At 42.2% G+C, this 11,780-nt stretch overlaps 1 protein-coding gene across 3 annotated transcripts in view; it reads right to left on the bottom strand.

The window, feature by feature from the left end:
- Positions 1-5,025: 5,025 nt before the first annotated feature.
- Positions 5,026-11,780, bottom strand: part of LOC129764232 (JNK-interacting protein 3) — a 211,645-nt gene continuing 204,890 nt past the window's right edge. For all 3 annotated transcript variants that reach the window (XM_055763114.1, XM_055763113.1, XM_055763115.1), the window contains one exon: positions 5,026-5,403. Coding sequence is in view for 2 of the 3 variants with exons in the window: in XM_055763113.1 (XP_055619088.1) it covers positions 5,300-5,403 (104 nt within the window). In the remaining variant the exon portion in view is untranslated. The remainder of the gene's footprint in view (positions 5,404-11,780) is intronic.

The following is an 11,780-nucleotide window of genomic DNA, read 5'->3' as shown; positions in this document are numbered from 1 at the left end:
TATTTTACTGTCTAAAATTTTCAAAAGGATCGGTCTACTGGGCGAATTTCTACAGCGTTTTTTCCGTGATGCAATTTGATGTGACACACCCTTTATTTTCACGATCGCTTTCTGTGTCCATTTCGGTCAAAGATTCATTAGCACATAGCAAATCAATTTTTTTATTAAGATTTGCCAATTGTTTCTTGAGATCTTCGATCTCGCGATTTTTAATTTCGATGATTTTTTTGAATTCGTCATCTGTTTTTTGTTGAGTTAGCCTTAGTTGCGCTACTCCTGCATAGGTGGTTTTACCGCCTTTTGCAATTTTACGCGCTTCTTCAAACGAGATCCCCTTGACAATATGAAGCCGTTGGACTTCCTTTTCGTCCTGGTAAAATTGGCATTTTCTGTTGAAAGATCCATGCTCATTGTTTTTGCATCTAAGGCAAAAAACTGGTTTGTCGCATTTGGTATCTTTGACAATTTTGTGCTCTTCGCCACAAGTTCCACAAAGTGGTTTGTTTCTTGGGCAACGCAATTTTGTGTGTCCGATATTCCAGCACTTATAACAGAGCATTGGCTCTGGTATAAAAGGTCTGGTTGCCACTCTTAGTAGACCAAATTTTATAAATTGTGGAGGAACAGTACCCAAAACCGTCAATATTAAAGTAGGAAGAGGAATTACTTCACCGTCCTTACCCTTTTTAGTCATACGATGAATTTTCGTTACATTTTGATCGCTTAGTGAAGCTATAAGGTCTTTTTCAGACAATTCTATGGCTTCCCAGCAAGTAACGACGCATTTAGAATAATTGCGCGTTGGATGGTAATTGACATTAATTTTTGTACCGTCAATTAATTCCTTCAGAGGAAGAAGGATTTCAACATGTTCGGGATTTCTCACCTTCAACACGTATCAGGATCGGTTTTCTTCGGTGTGGGCGTTTTCAATATCACCCTTCACCGCATCTTGGATGGTTTTCCCAATTATAAACGGGTTCTTTGGAAGTTTACAACCTTCCTCTGCCTGGAGCAAAAGGAAATGTGCTTGCCCGAACTCGCCGTTTGGGTCCATAAAAAGTGGAACTGTATAATTATAATTGTTGCGCCTTTTATTTATATCAGGTGGTACCGCGCCACCACTGCTTTCAGCCGCCATAATGACGGCTGGGCTAATCGACCCACTGAGTTTTTAATATGGTATTTATTGATGAGATAAGATAAGAAAAATGGTTTCGCTTACCGCGTACCTGATGATAACAACCAGTGATTAAACGAGATCTTTGGTTATCGCCGTAGAAACACCTCAATACCACGAAATGAAAAAATAGCCTTCGAAGAGGCCCTCAGGCACTCACTAAACTGGATCACCAATATATTCTCTTCTTTTGGTTTCCTTATAACTTCGCTTATAATTTTCTTTTTCTATTCTTACTTTTTATTTCAAATTCACTGAGTCTTAATACAGACTTTTGCAGCACTTTTTCTCACTCAAACACAGCACAACACAACGCAGCGCAAATTTGGCGGGAAAACGGCTTCTGAAAATAAAAAGGTAAGAGGAAAACGTTAGTGGGTAAAACTTGAATCAAGCAATACCCGTGTCATTGTATTTCGCTGCTGCTCTGGTTGCCCGTTTTGGTCGGTACGATATGAGGAGCACAAAATGGACCAATCAAAAATGGGCACATAGTGCATTTGGACAATGCTTGATATTTCACAATTATTCAATTATTTATCTCAAGAAAAATGAAATGGTATTCGTTATGATAGATGCGTAGATATATTTCCTATCAATTGATGCAAAAACCTTTGCGATCTATTGAGAAATGCTCGAGTTATAAGCGTTCCAAATCTTGCATTTTTACCTACTTGTTCAGTGCCTAGATTTTCATTTCACCCCCTATATCTTCCGGTTAGACGTAGTCCTACGTCAAAAATCTGTTGCTTTCAAAGCTTTTCGTAGACATGGAACATCCACACACTTCGAGGAATATTCAAAGCTAGAAATACAGCTGAAAAAATTAGTTAAAGCAAAAAACCACGGTTACTGGCGCAATTTCATCGAAGGTCTTTCTCGTGAAACCTCAATACGCACCTTGCACGCAACATGCGTAACCGCTCATCTACCAACGAGAGTGAAGAATACTCCAACCGATGGATATTCGATCTCGCTAAAAAGGTCTGTCCACACTCAGTTCCAGCCCAACATATTCTTTGAGAAACGTCTCCGAGCGGTGGAACTCTGGACAGACCATTCTCAATGCTGGAATTTTCTATGGCTCTTCTTTCATCGAACAACTCTTCACCCGGAAGCGATATGATTAAATTCGTTCTTCTAAAAAATCTTCCCGATATCGCGAGAAGATGCTAGCCTTATTCAATACCCTACTAGAAAACAATATTGTGCCACCCGAATGGAGACAGGTCAAAGTGATGGCAATTCAAAAGCAGGCAAACCAGCGTCTGACCATAACTCATACCGTCCGATTGCTATGTTCTCGTGCATTAGAAAATTGCTGGAGAAAATGATTCTTCGAAGACTCGATCAATGGATCAAGAATTTGCTATCAAGTACACAATTTGGGTTTCGCAAGAGCAAAGGAACAAACGATTGTCTAGCGTTGCTTTCTACAGATATTCAACTGGCCTTTGCGCACAAGGAGCAACTGGCTTCAGTATTCTTGGATATTAAGGGAGCTTTTGATTCAGTTTGCATAGAAATTCTGTCAGACAATCTGAACAGATCTGGACTTCCTGGAATTTTGAATAACTTCTTGTACAATTTGTTGTCAGAAAAGCAAATGAACTTCACCCTCGGACAGCTGACAACTTCCAGAAATAGTTATATGGGTCTACCCCAAGGCTCATGTCTCAGCCCTCTTCTTCATAATTTTTATGTGAAAGATATTGACAGTTGTTTGGCAGAACAATGCACACTAAGACAGCTTACAGATAATGGTGTGGTTTCCGTCAGAGATCTTCATGCCGAAAACCTGCAAGACTATTGCAAAATTCCCTAGGTAACTTGTCTTTTTGGGCAAGGAACTTAGGGATCGAATTTTCGCCGCAGAAATCTGAACTGGTAGTGTTTACTCGAAAGCGGTCCCCAGCCCAATTGCAACTTAAGCTTTTGGACAGAAACATTACCCAATCATTGACCTTCAAGTACCTTGGTGTCTGGTTTGATTTAAAATTCACTGGGAATACCCACATTACGTATTTGAAGCAAAAATGTCAAAAAAGAGTCAACTTTCTCCGCACGATTTGCGCACGTTGTGGGGAGCTCATAACACTTTATAAAACAACTATTCTATCTATTCTGGAGTATGGCTCTTTCTGCTTTCTCTCAGCAGCTAAAAGTCACCTTCTAAAATTGGAACGAATTCAATATCATTGTCTGCGTATAGCTCTCGGCTGTATGCACTCAACGCATAACATGAGTCTCGAGGTTCTGGCAGGGGTAACTCCTCTACAGAACCGATTCTGGGAACTTTCTCTCAGAATACTGGTGAAATGCAGAGTCACGAACACACTTGTGATTGAAAACCTTGAAAAAATTCTTCATCTAAATATACAATCTCGGTTTTGAAAATTTATTATAACTATATTTCGTCGGATATTTGTCTTCCATCGTTTACTCAAGACCGTACTCACTTCACCATCAGCAGTTCCTCAATTGAATACGATCTGTCGATGAAACAAGCATTTCAGATCAGCTTCGACCAACTTTCATTCCTCGTATTTTCAACCGAAAGTACCAAAAAGTCAATTGCATGAAAAGATACTTCACTGATGGGTCTCGCCTCAATGGATCCACTGGCTTCGGTGTTTTCAATAAAAATTCGAGCGCATTCCGCAAACTGCAGGAACCTTGTTCCGTTTATGTTGCTGAGCTGGCAGCAATCGACTTCGCATTGAGAATAATCTCCAACAAGCCTGCAGACCATTACTTCATTTTCTCGGATAGTTTCAGTTCGCTTGAGGCTCTCCAGTCGATGAAAATTAGTAGGCACTGTTCTTATTTCCTCACAAAAGTGAGGCTGCAGATCACTGATCGAAAGATCTTATAAGTTAACCTTTGCATGGGTCCTCTCTCATTGCTCAATTCCTGGCAATGAGAAGGCGGCCACTCTCGCAAAGGTGGGTGCCCAAGAAGGCGAATTATTTGATAGATACATTTCATACGATGAATTTTTCCAATTACAGCGTCAGAGTTCCCTCTTGAGTTGGCAATCCGATAGGGACACTGGAAATTTTGAGCGGTGGTTATATTCAAATATTCCAAAAATTTCTTCGAGAGCGTGGTTTAAAGGTTTGGTTAAGTCGTGATTTCATACATGTAATGCGTAGACTTATGTCCAACCACTACTCGCTAGATGTGCATCTCCACAGAATAAATCTTGTTCAAAGCAATGTCTGTCGGTGTGGAAACGGTTACGATGACATCGATCACGCAGTTTGGCAATGTACGGATAATTACGCAGCCAGAGAGTACCTTTTGAATGCCCTTGAGGCCCAAGGAAGACAACTCTATGTTCCTGTGAGAGACGTGTTGGGAACTCGCGACATCTGCTATATGCAGTTGATCTATATGTTCGTGAAACGGTCTAGTATAAGTATTTAATGCTTTTGTGTTTTTCTTTTTCGTTATTAGTTTGTTTGTCTTGTCCCTTCATCTCACCGTCACCCAACCTCGACAGATAGTCGAACACCAGATGCTATCCCTGGTCATTATGCACAACGCTACAGTGCGTGTGGCAACTCTCGGTTGAGACAACGATACCTCATATCCATATTCCTTACCTGACCCGTCCCACAAAAATTGTTGCCCTTTTAACCTCGAATAAACCGCGAGTATTCGGTCGAATCCTACTAAACATAGCAATTAGTTGAAACTTTGTATAAACAAACTTGAATTAGCGGCTCCGCAAAGCTTGTGCGATTGAGCCTTACAAATAAATGAATTGGAAAAAAGTTAGATAACGTACGAATGGTTAGGCTACTTTATGACTAAATAGGATAGAATAAAGTTCGAGCAGCCGCTTTTAATGTTCATATATTTGTGAAAACTCCGAACTACACAAATGAAACATAATTTATATATAATACACATTTGCTGGGTAGTATTCATTGCTATGTACTAGATTTTGGAGTTTACTGAAAAATTATTACACTAGAAATAATTATTAAGCATTCTTATAGCTAGAAATACACGAAAAATAATGTAAAATATATTAAATAGTTATACTTAAAACAAAATTAAAGCCTTGGCATTTCAGAAAATGTCATGCCACGAAGATAAAACAATTACACTTTAAACATTATTAACCTGCCAAACTATAATAAAGCTTTTCTCGTTTTGATTTGTGTTTGTTTGATCTGCTTCTGTTTCCATGCTGTTTTCCATTTCGCCGTCCCCTGTAAATAGATAAGTTAATAATGATTAATTTATTATCATATTTGAAATATTTGAAAGTATTGTTTGTATGACCCATTCCATGAGGTTATGCATCAAAAAATCGAGTTTCAAATTTAGTTCAAGGAGAAAATTAAAACGTTATTTGAATAAGCACAAGTTATAACAAAAAAATTTTGAAACGAATTTGAATTTTAATCACCAACCTTTGAGAGGGATAAGATTGAAACACTACATAATTGTATCTAGAATATTTTAGGTTTTTACTATTTTTATGTTTCTAAGTTAAGTTCCACAGGTATTTTGAAGCGGTGCCCCGTCATCTCACATGTTCCAAGTCCTCCAGGCAGAGGAATGGAGGATTTTTTCATTTCGAAACGAGAGATAGTTGATAAAACGGGCACCCGAAAGCGACGAAAAAAGTTTAAATTTCCTCTAGGTACCAGCATCACGACAAAATTAAGAAAAATTTGTGAATCATTTCCATCTCACTTCTAGGTTATTTTCAACAATTTTCTAAACAGCATTCCTAATTTCATTATTAGAGTACATATCTTCATAATCAGAGGTGCGTTCAACTCTAATTTACGATAGCTATTCAACAACAAAATAGAAAATTTCCTTTTTTGTCCCATTCTCACCCCCAGCGACGGTATCACGGCTTACAGAGACAAGGCTAGTTCTTTAGCGAGTAAACATTTTTTTTGATGACGTCATCCGAATTGTCAGTGTAAACAGTCGCCAGTTGTGTTTTGTTTTCCGACTTACGCGTAAATGTTCCTGAAATGAAAAATCGAAAATGGTTCAATGCGCTGTGAGCGGGTGTATAAATTATGAAAATGACATTATCGGGCCAAAAAAGAGATTCTTTCGCTTTCCGAAAAACCGAGAATTATGTTCTTTGTGGATAAATGTTTTATCAAATTATTCATGGTGTTAAATATAATCAACTATATTATCAACGCACAAACTTACAAAGCACGCAAAATAAAAATTAAGAACACATTGTTTACTTCAACGACTCAGATGACGTCACTAAAAAATGACTGATCCGGAGTAGCTAGCCTTGTCTCTGTAAGCCGTGGACGTTATCAACTGTCTCAAGAAGTTGTTGTCACCCTTCGAAAAGTATACGATTCATTTCAGCGTGACGTGACAAAATTTAGACTAACTACAAACACTTTTTGACGTAGAACTACGACTGTCATTAAGGGTGTCAAATCAGAAAACAGGTCACGTTTTTATGAAATAAAGTTAACGTTAATAACTATTTTTGCCGCGAACGGATTTTGATGATTTACGTACTAAACGAATCGGAAATTCCCTAAGATTTGTTTAATATACTATACATTCGAATCCGTTTCCATTTTCCCATACATTTGTTCTGTCCATTTGTGTGCTTTCCCGAACAGAACTGTCAATAACGAGCAACGAAGGGGAAATCGTAGGATTTAAAATCTCTGTTAACAAAGGAAAAGAAGAAGAAGGAAGGGGAACACTTGCCTAGAGTATAAACAGTGGATCTCGCTGAGACTAACTTTTATCCATTCTCTGCTGTTGTGTTGAGCAGTAACGACGTGTTTTAGCTCGCTCGTGTGTCTAGTAAAAAGAAAAAGAAAAGTAAAAGTGTTCCCTCGCGCTGGACGTCGACGTCCCCATGAATCAAGTCGCAGGCAAAACGCGCTCTGGCGCAAGTGGTAGCAGCAACGGAAAGCGCTCCCGGTTTTCAAACGTCGCCGAACAATCGGGCGAATCCCCTGATCCGTCGGCCAAGAAGCTGCTGGCGAACAATCGATATGCTGTTCTCGAGAATGGTGACGAACCGAAATTAGAAAAAAAAGGAGAAACTACCGCCGATCTATGTGAAAGGCTTCCCGGAGGGGCTTCATGCTCGAATTGCCTTTTTCATCGAGAATCGTTTGAGGTGCACCATCCGCCGTTGTGCGGAGGGCTTCAAGTTGATGGTTCCTGCCATGAGTCACTACAAGGCCGTGTTGGAGATACTGAAACAGCGGAACTGTGAGTATTTCTCTCACGACATCGAGGCTGAGAAACCGTTCAAGGTGGTGCTCCGCGGTCTCCACGATATGGACGCTAACGAATTGTCGGCTGAAATCGAGAGAAACGGAATCAAGCCAGTTCAAATTTATAAAATGAAGCGGCACGACCAGACCCGGACGTATCGTGACCAACTTTATCTCGTCCATTTCGCCAAGAACTCGACATGCCTGAAGGACCTCCAGAATATCCGAGAGCTGTTCCATATCGCGGTTGTGTGGGATCGCTACAGACCGGTTCACAGAGACGTTACCCAATGCTCGAATTGTTTCATGTTTGGGCATGGTACACGAAACTGCCACATGGCATCCCGCTGCGTTAACTGGGGCAAAACCCACGACGCTGATGCATGTGAACATATGAAAGACGGTGTCCCTGTCTGCGCGAACTGCGGAGCTGGTCACAATCCCACCAGCAGTGCGTGTCCGAAGAGGGCAGAGTACATTGAGATCCGAGAGCGTGCCTCCGTCAATAACCAACCAGGACGAAAGCGCAACCAACGTCCACCAGCTGTCAACGATGTGCAATTTCCCGCGCTTCAACAACGCCGTGCAGCTCCAAATCTGTCCCCTCTTCCACTCAACAATCTACGAAATCGTGGTGAGCCCGCCGCCCCCATCGCAAGCAACCAAGTGATCCCTAGCGGCTCTTCAGTGCAGAATCGGCTCATGGACGCAGCGTCGCAGCAGAATCAAACCCCCCTCCCGGGTCTGTCGTACTCACGTGTAACATCCGGCACGACCGCCGAGGGCGCACCTTTGAATGATAAGGAGCTCGTTCTGCTAGTCTCCGAGGTCATTAGGATTCAACGCACATGCAAGACATTGAATGAACAGCTTGAGGCTGTTCTCGCCCTCATCTCCAAGTATGGACCGTAACATCTTACGAATAGCAAACTGGAACGCTTGCTCGCTCAAGAATAAAGCCATTGAGCTCGTTGACTTTCTCAACGAGAACGAAATTGACGTAGCTATTATCACGGAAACACACCTCAAACCCGATATAAATGTCTTCCTTCCTGATTTCCGCCTCGTGAGGCTCGATAGAACCAGCTCTGTGGGTGGTGGCGTGGCCATCGCACTCAGAAGAAATATTTGCTGTCAGCTGCTTCCAAGCTTCGAGCTGAAGATAATCGAGGCCGTTGGGGTGGAAGTTTCAACCCCAGTCGGTCCCATTACTATAGTCGCAGCTTACTGCCCCAAACAAACAAACATACGGGACGGCTCGGCAGCATTTCTTCGAAACGACATCATTCAACTGACTCGGCGGCGGCAGCAGTTCATCATCGGTGGCGACCTAAATGCGAAGCATCAAGCGTGGGGCAACACCCGCTGTAACCGAAACGGTATGATCCTGCACGATGACTTCCAAGAAGCAGAGTACACCATTCTAAGCCCGGATGGTCCCACCCGTTTGAGCCGATCCGGTATCCACGCAACCATCGACATATTTATCTCAAACACGACAAATATCTCGGAGCCTGTCGTCTACCAAGAGCTCAGCTCTGATCACTATCCGGTGGCGATTGAAGTAGGGTCATCCGTCAACAGATTCCAGGCTTCGAGACGCAACTACCATCGAGACGCAACTGGTCGCAGTTCCAGCAGTGCGTCGACATCGATATCGATTATGACATTGTACCTGAGTCAACCGACGACATCAACCGTTCCCTTCAGGCCATCGATGAGGCGATCTCCCGGGCCAGAGACCGACACGTTCCGGCTTCAAGAGTGGTGAGTAACTCCCTGAATCTAGACAGGTTAACTAAAAATCTAATTAGACTTCGCAACACTATCCGTCGCCAGTATCAACGTACTGGTCTCCTCCACCTGAAGGCTAATTGCAATCGTCTACAGAAAATCATAAATGCCAGGATTGTGAATCTCAGGAATAAACAATTTTCAGATCATCTTCGCTCGCTCCCAGATTGTGCAAAACCGTTTTGGAAAACTGCCAAGCTCCTTAAAAATAAACCGCGACCCATTCCTCCACTCAAATCACCGGATTCGTTCCCGTCTCTGCTAATCTCTGCCGAAAAAGCAAATGCGCTTGGTCAACACTTCGTGGATTCTCACAATCTTGGTCGCTCCATGGTGAGTCCCCACGAGCCTATCGTCGAGGAGGTTCTGGTTAGTGTCGCTGATACCCCCATCGTTCTACCCGAGGAATCGAGAATAACGGCTGATGAGGCGATAGCTGCGATCCGTAGTACAAGAAACATGAAGGCCGCCGGGTTTGACGGAGTGCTCAATCTCGAGTTAAAAAACTTGAGCGTTGGTTTCTTCGAGCACTTGGTATCGATTTTCAACAAGTGCTTGGAGCTTGGCTACTTCCCGTCTCGCTGGAAACTAGCCAAAATAATACCAATCCACAAGCCTGGTAAAGACCCTACCAGTGCCAAAAGCTATCGCCCCATCAGCCTCTTGTCGTCAATCTCAAAGCTGTTTGAAAAACTGGTTCTTAGTCGTTTACTAGAGTTTGCAAATCAGAATAACATCTTCCTCCGTGAGCAGTTTGGGTTCAGGAAAGGTCACTCCACTATCAGCCAGCTTGCGCGTGTCACGAACATCATTAGGCGGAACAAGTCCATGTCCAAAACATCTGCCATGGCATTGTTGGACGTCGAAAAGGCGTTCGACAATGTCTTGCACAATGGTCTTGTGTTCAAGCTACGACGTTTCAACTTCCCGATCTTCCTTATCAAGTTCATCGGGAACTATCTCTCGGATAGGACTTTCCAGGTCTCTCTAAACAACACGCTCTCCGATATGTTCAACGTCATAGCGGGAGTTCCGCAGGGTAGCCTCCTAGGTCCTATCCTGTTTAACATCTATACATCTGATGTTCCTCCCCTACCTGGTGATGGCGTGCTGTCGATGTTCGCTGATGACACCGCTATCATCTACAAGGGTCGAATGATACGTCCGTTAACTAGAAATTTGCAGAGAGGCCTGGATGTTCTTTCTGACTACCTAAAATCATGGAAGATATGCATCAACGCGGCGAAAACACAAACCATAATATTTCCACACTCCAAATCACCACGACTTGTTCCGCCTAATGACGTGAAAGTCCACCTCAGCAGCACTCCCATAAATTGATCGAATGATGTAGTCTACCTGGGCCTCACCCTGGACAGGAATTTGAACTTCGCTTCCCATGTGAACAAAACATCCACGAAGTGTTCCAAGCTTCTCAAGTCGCTTTACCCGCTCATCAATCGAAAGTCTACTTTAACGCGGAAAAATAAACTTGCGATATACAAGCAGATCGTTTTACCGGTGATTGAGTATGGTCTGCCAATCTGGGAGAGTTGCGCCAATAGCCATCACCGTAAACTTCAGGTCATCCAAAACAAGATCCTTCGAATGATCCTGGACAATCCACCTAGGACACGAAATTCAGAGATCCACCGGTTGTCTGGTCTTCAGGTGCTGGAAGAGCGAAAAAATATAATCCTGACTAGATTCAGGGAGTCTTGCCAGCGGTCCCCGCACGTATTCATCCGGGAGCTAGTCCCATAGTTTTAATTATTTTTGTAGTTAGGTAGGTTATCAAATTTTTCCCAATTAAAAATTTTATATTTCCCTCCTTCCGGGTTCATATGTAAATTAGATTACAAACGATGCATTGTTATAAACATTTTTAAAAACAAAATTCAATCTGAACGAAGTTGCCGGGCCCACAAGGCTGATCAATTGACATGTAAACTAAAAATTGTACTAGATTTAAGAATACTTGAATAAATATCTTTTAGTAGTAGTAGTAGACTAACTTTTATTCGGCATCGGGCTGTTGAGCAATCCAGATCACTTTGCTTTCGCTGCTAAGATTGGACCCCACCAGTGGTAATCCAACTTGGATATCGTCGTGTGGTTTTTTCAGTTCGTTTTTCGCGTTATTCGTATCGTGTGTTTTTCTTTCCGCGTCATGAATTAGACGCTTCGAATGATGTGTGATGAGCAAGAAAAAGAGGAAGGCAGGCTCCCCCATGCCCTGCAAAAAACGAACGCATTGCCAAGGAAAATAAAATTTCGAGGCAAGCGTCATCTAATGATGCACCCGATGTTGGTACTACAGGTAACACGTAGATTCAATTTATATAGCTTATTCTGATGAACATACCGTTAGCAATTAAAACTATCCTATTTTGTAATGTTTCGTAATCTTAGAGAACATTGAACTCATTTTCAATCCAGGTCAAACATATTCTCCGTTTTTTAGAAGAAAAAAAAGACGGGTGGGTAATGTCGGGGACATAACCGGAGTGACGTAGGACTATACAACGGGGACAGCTTATTCTAAATATATATATATTTTA

This window comes from Toxorhynchites rutilus, chromosome 2, assembly GCF_029784135.1.
Source record: "Toxorhynchites rutilus septentrionalis strain SRP chromosome 2, ASM2978413v1, whole genome shotgun sequence".
Lineage (NCBI taxonomy): Eukaryota > Metazoa > Arthropoda > Insecta > Diptera > Culicidae > Toxorhynchites > Toxorhynchites rutilus.
This window is presented reverse-complemented; position numbering and strand designations above follow the sequence as displayed.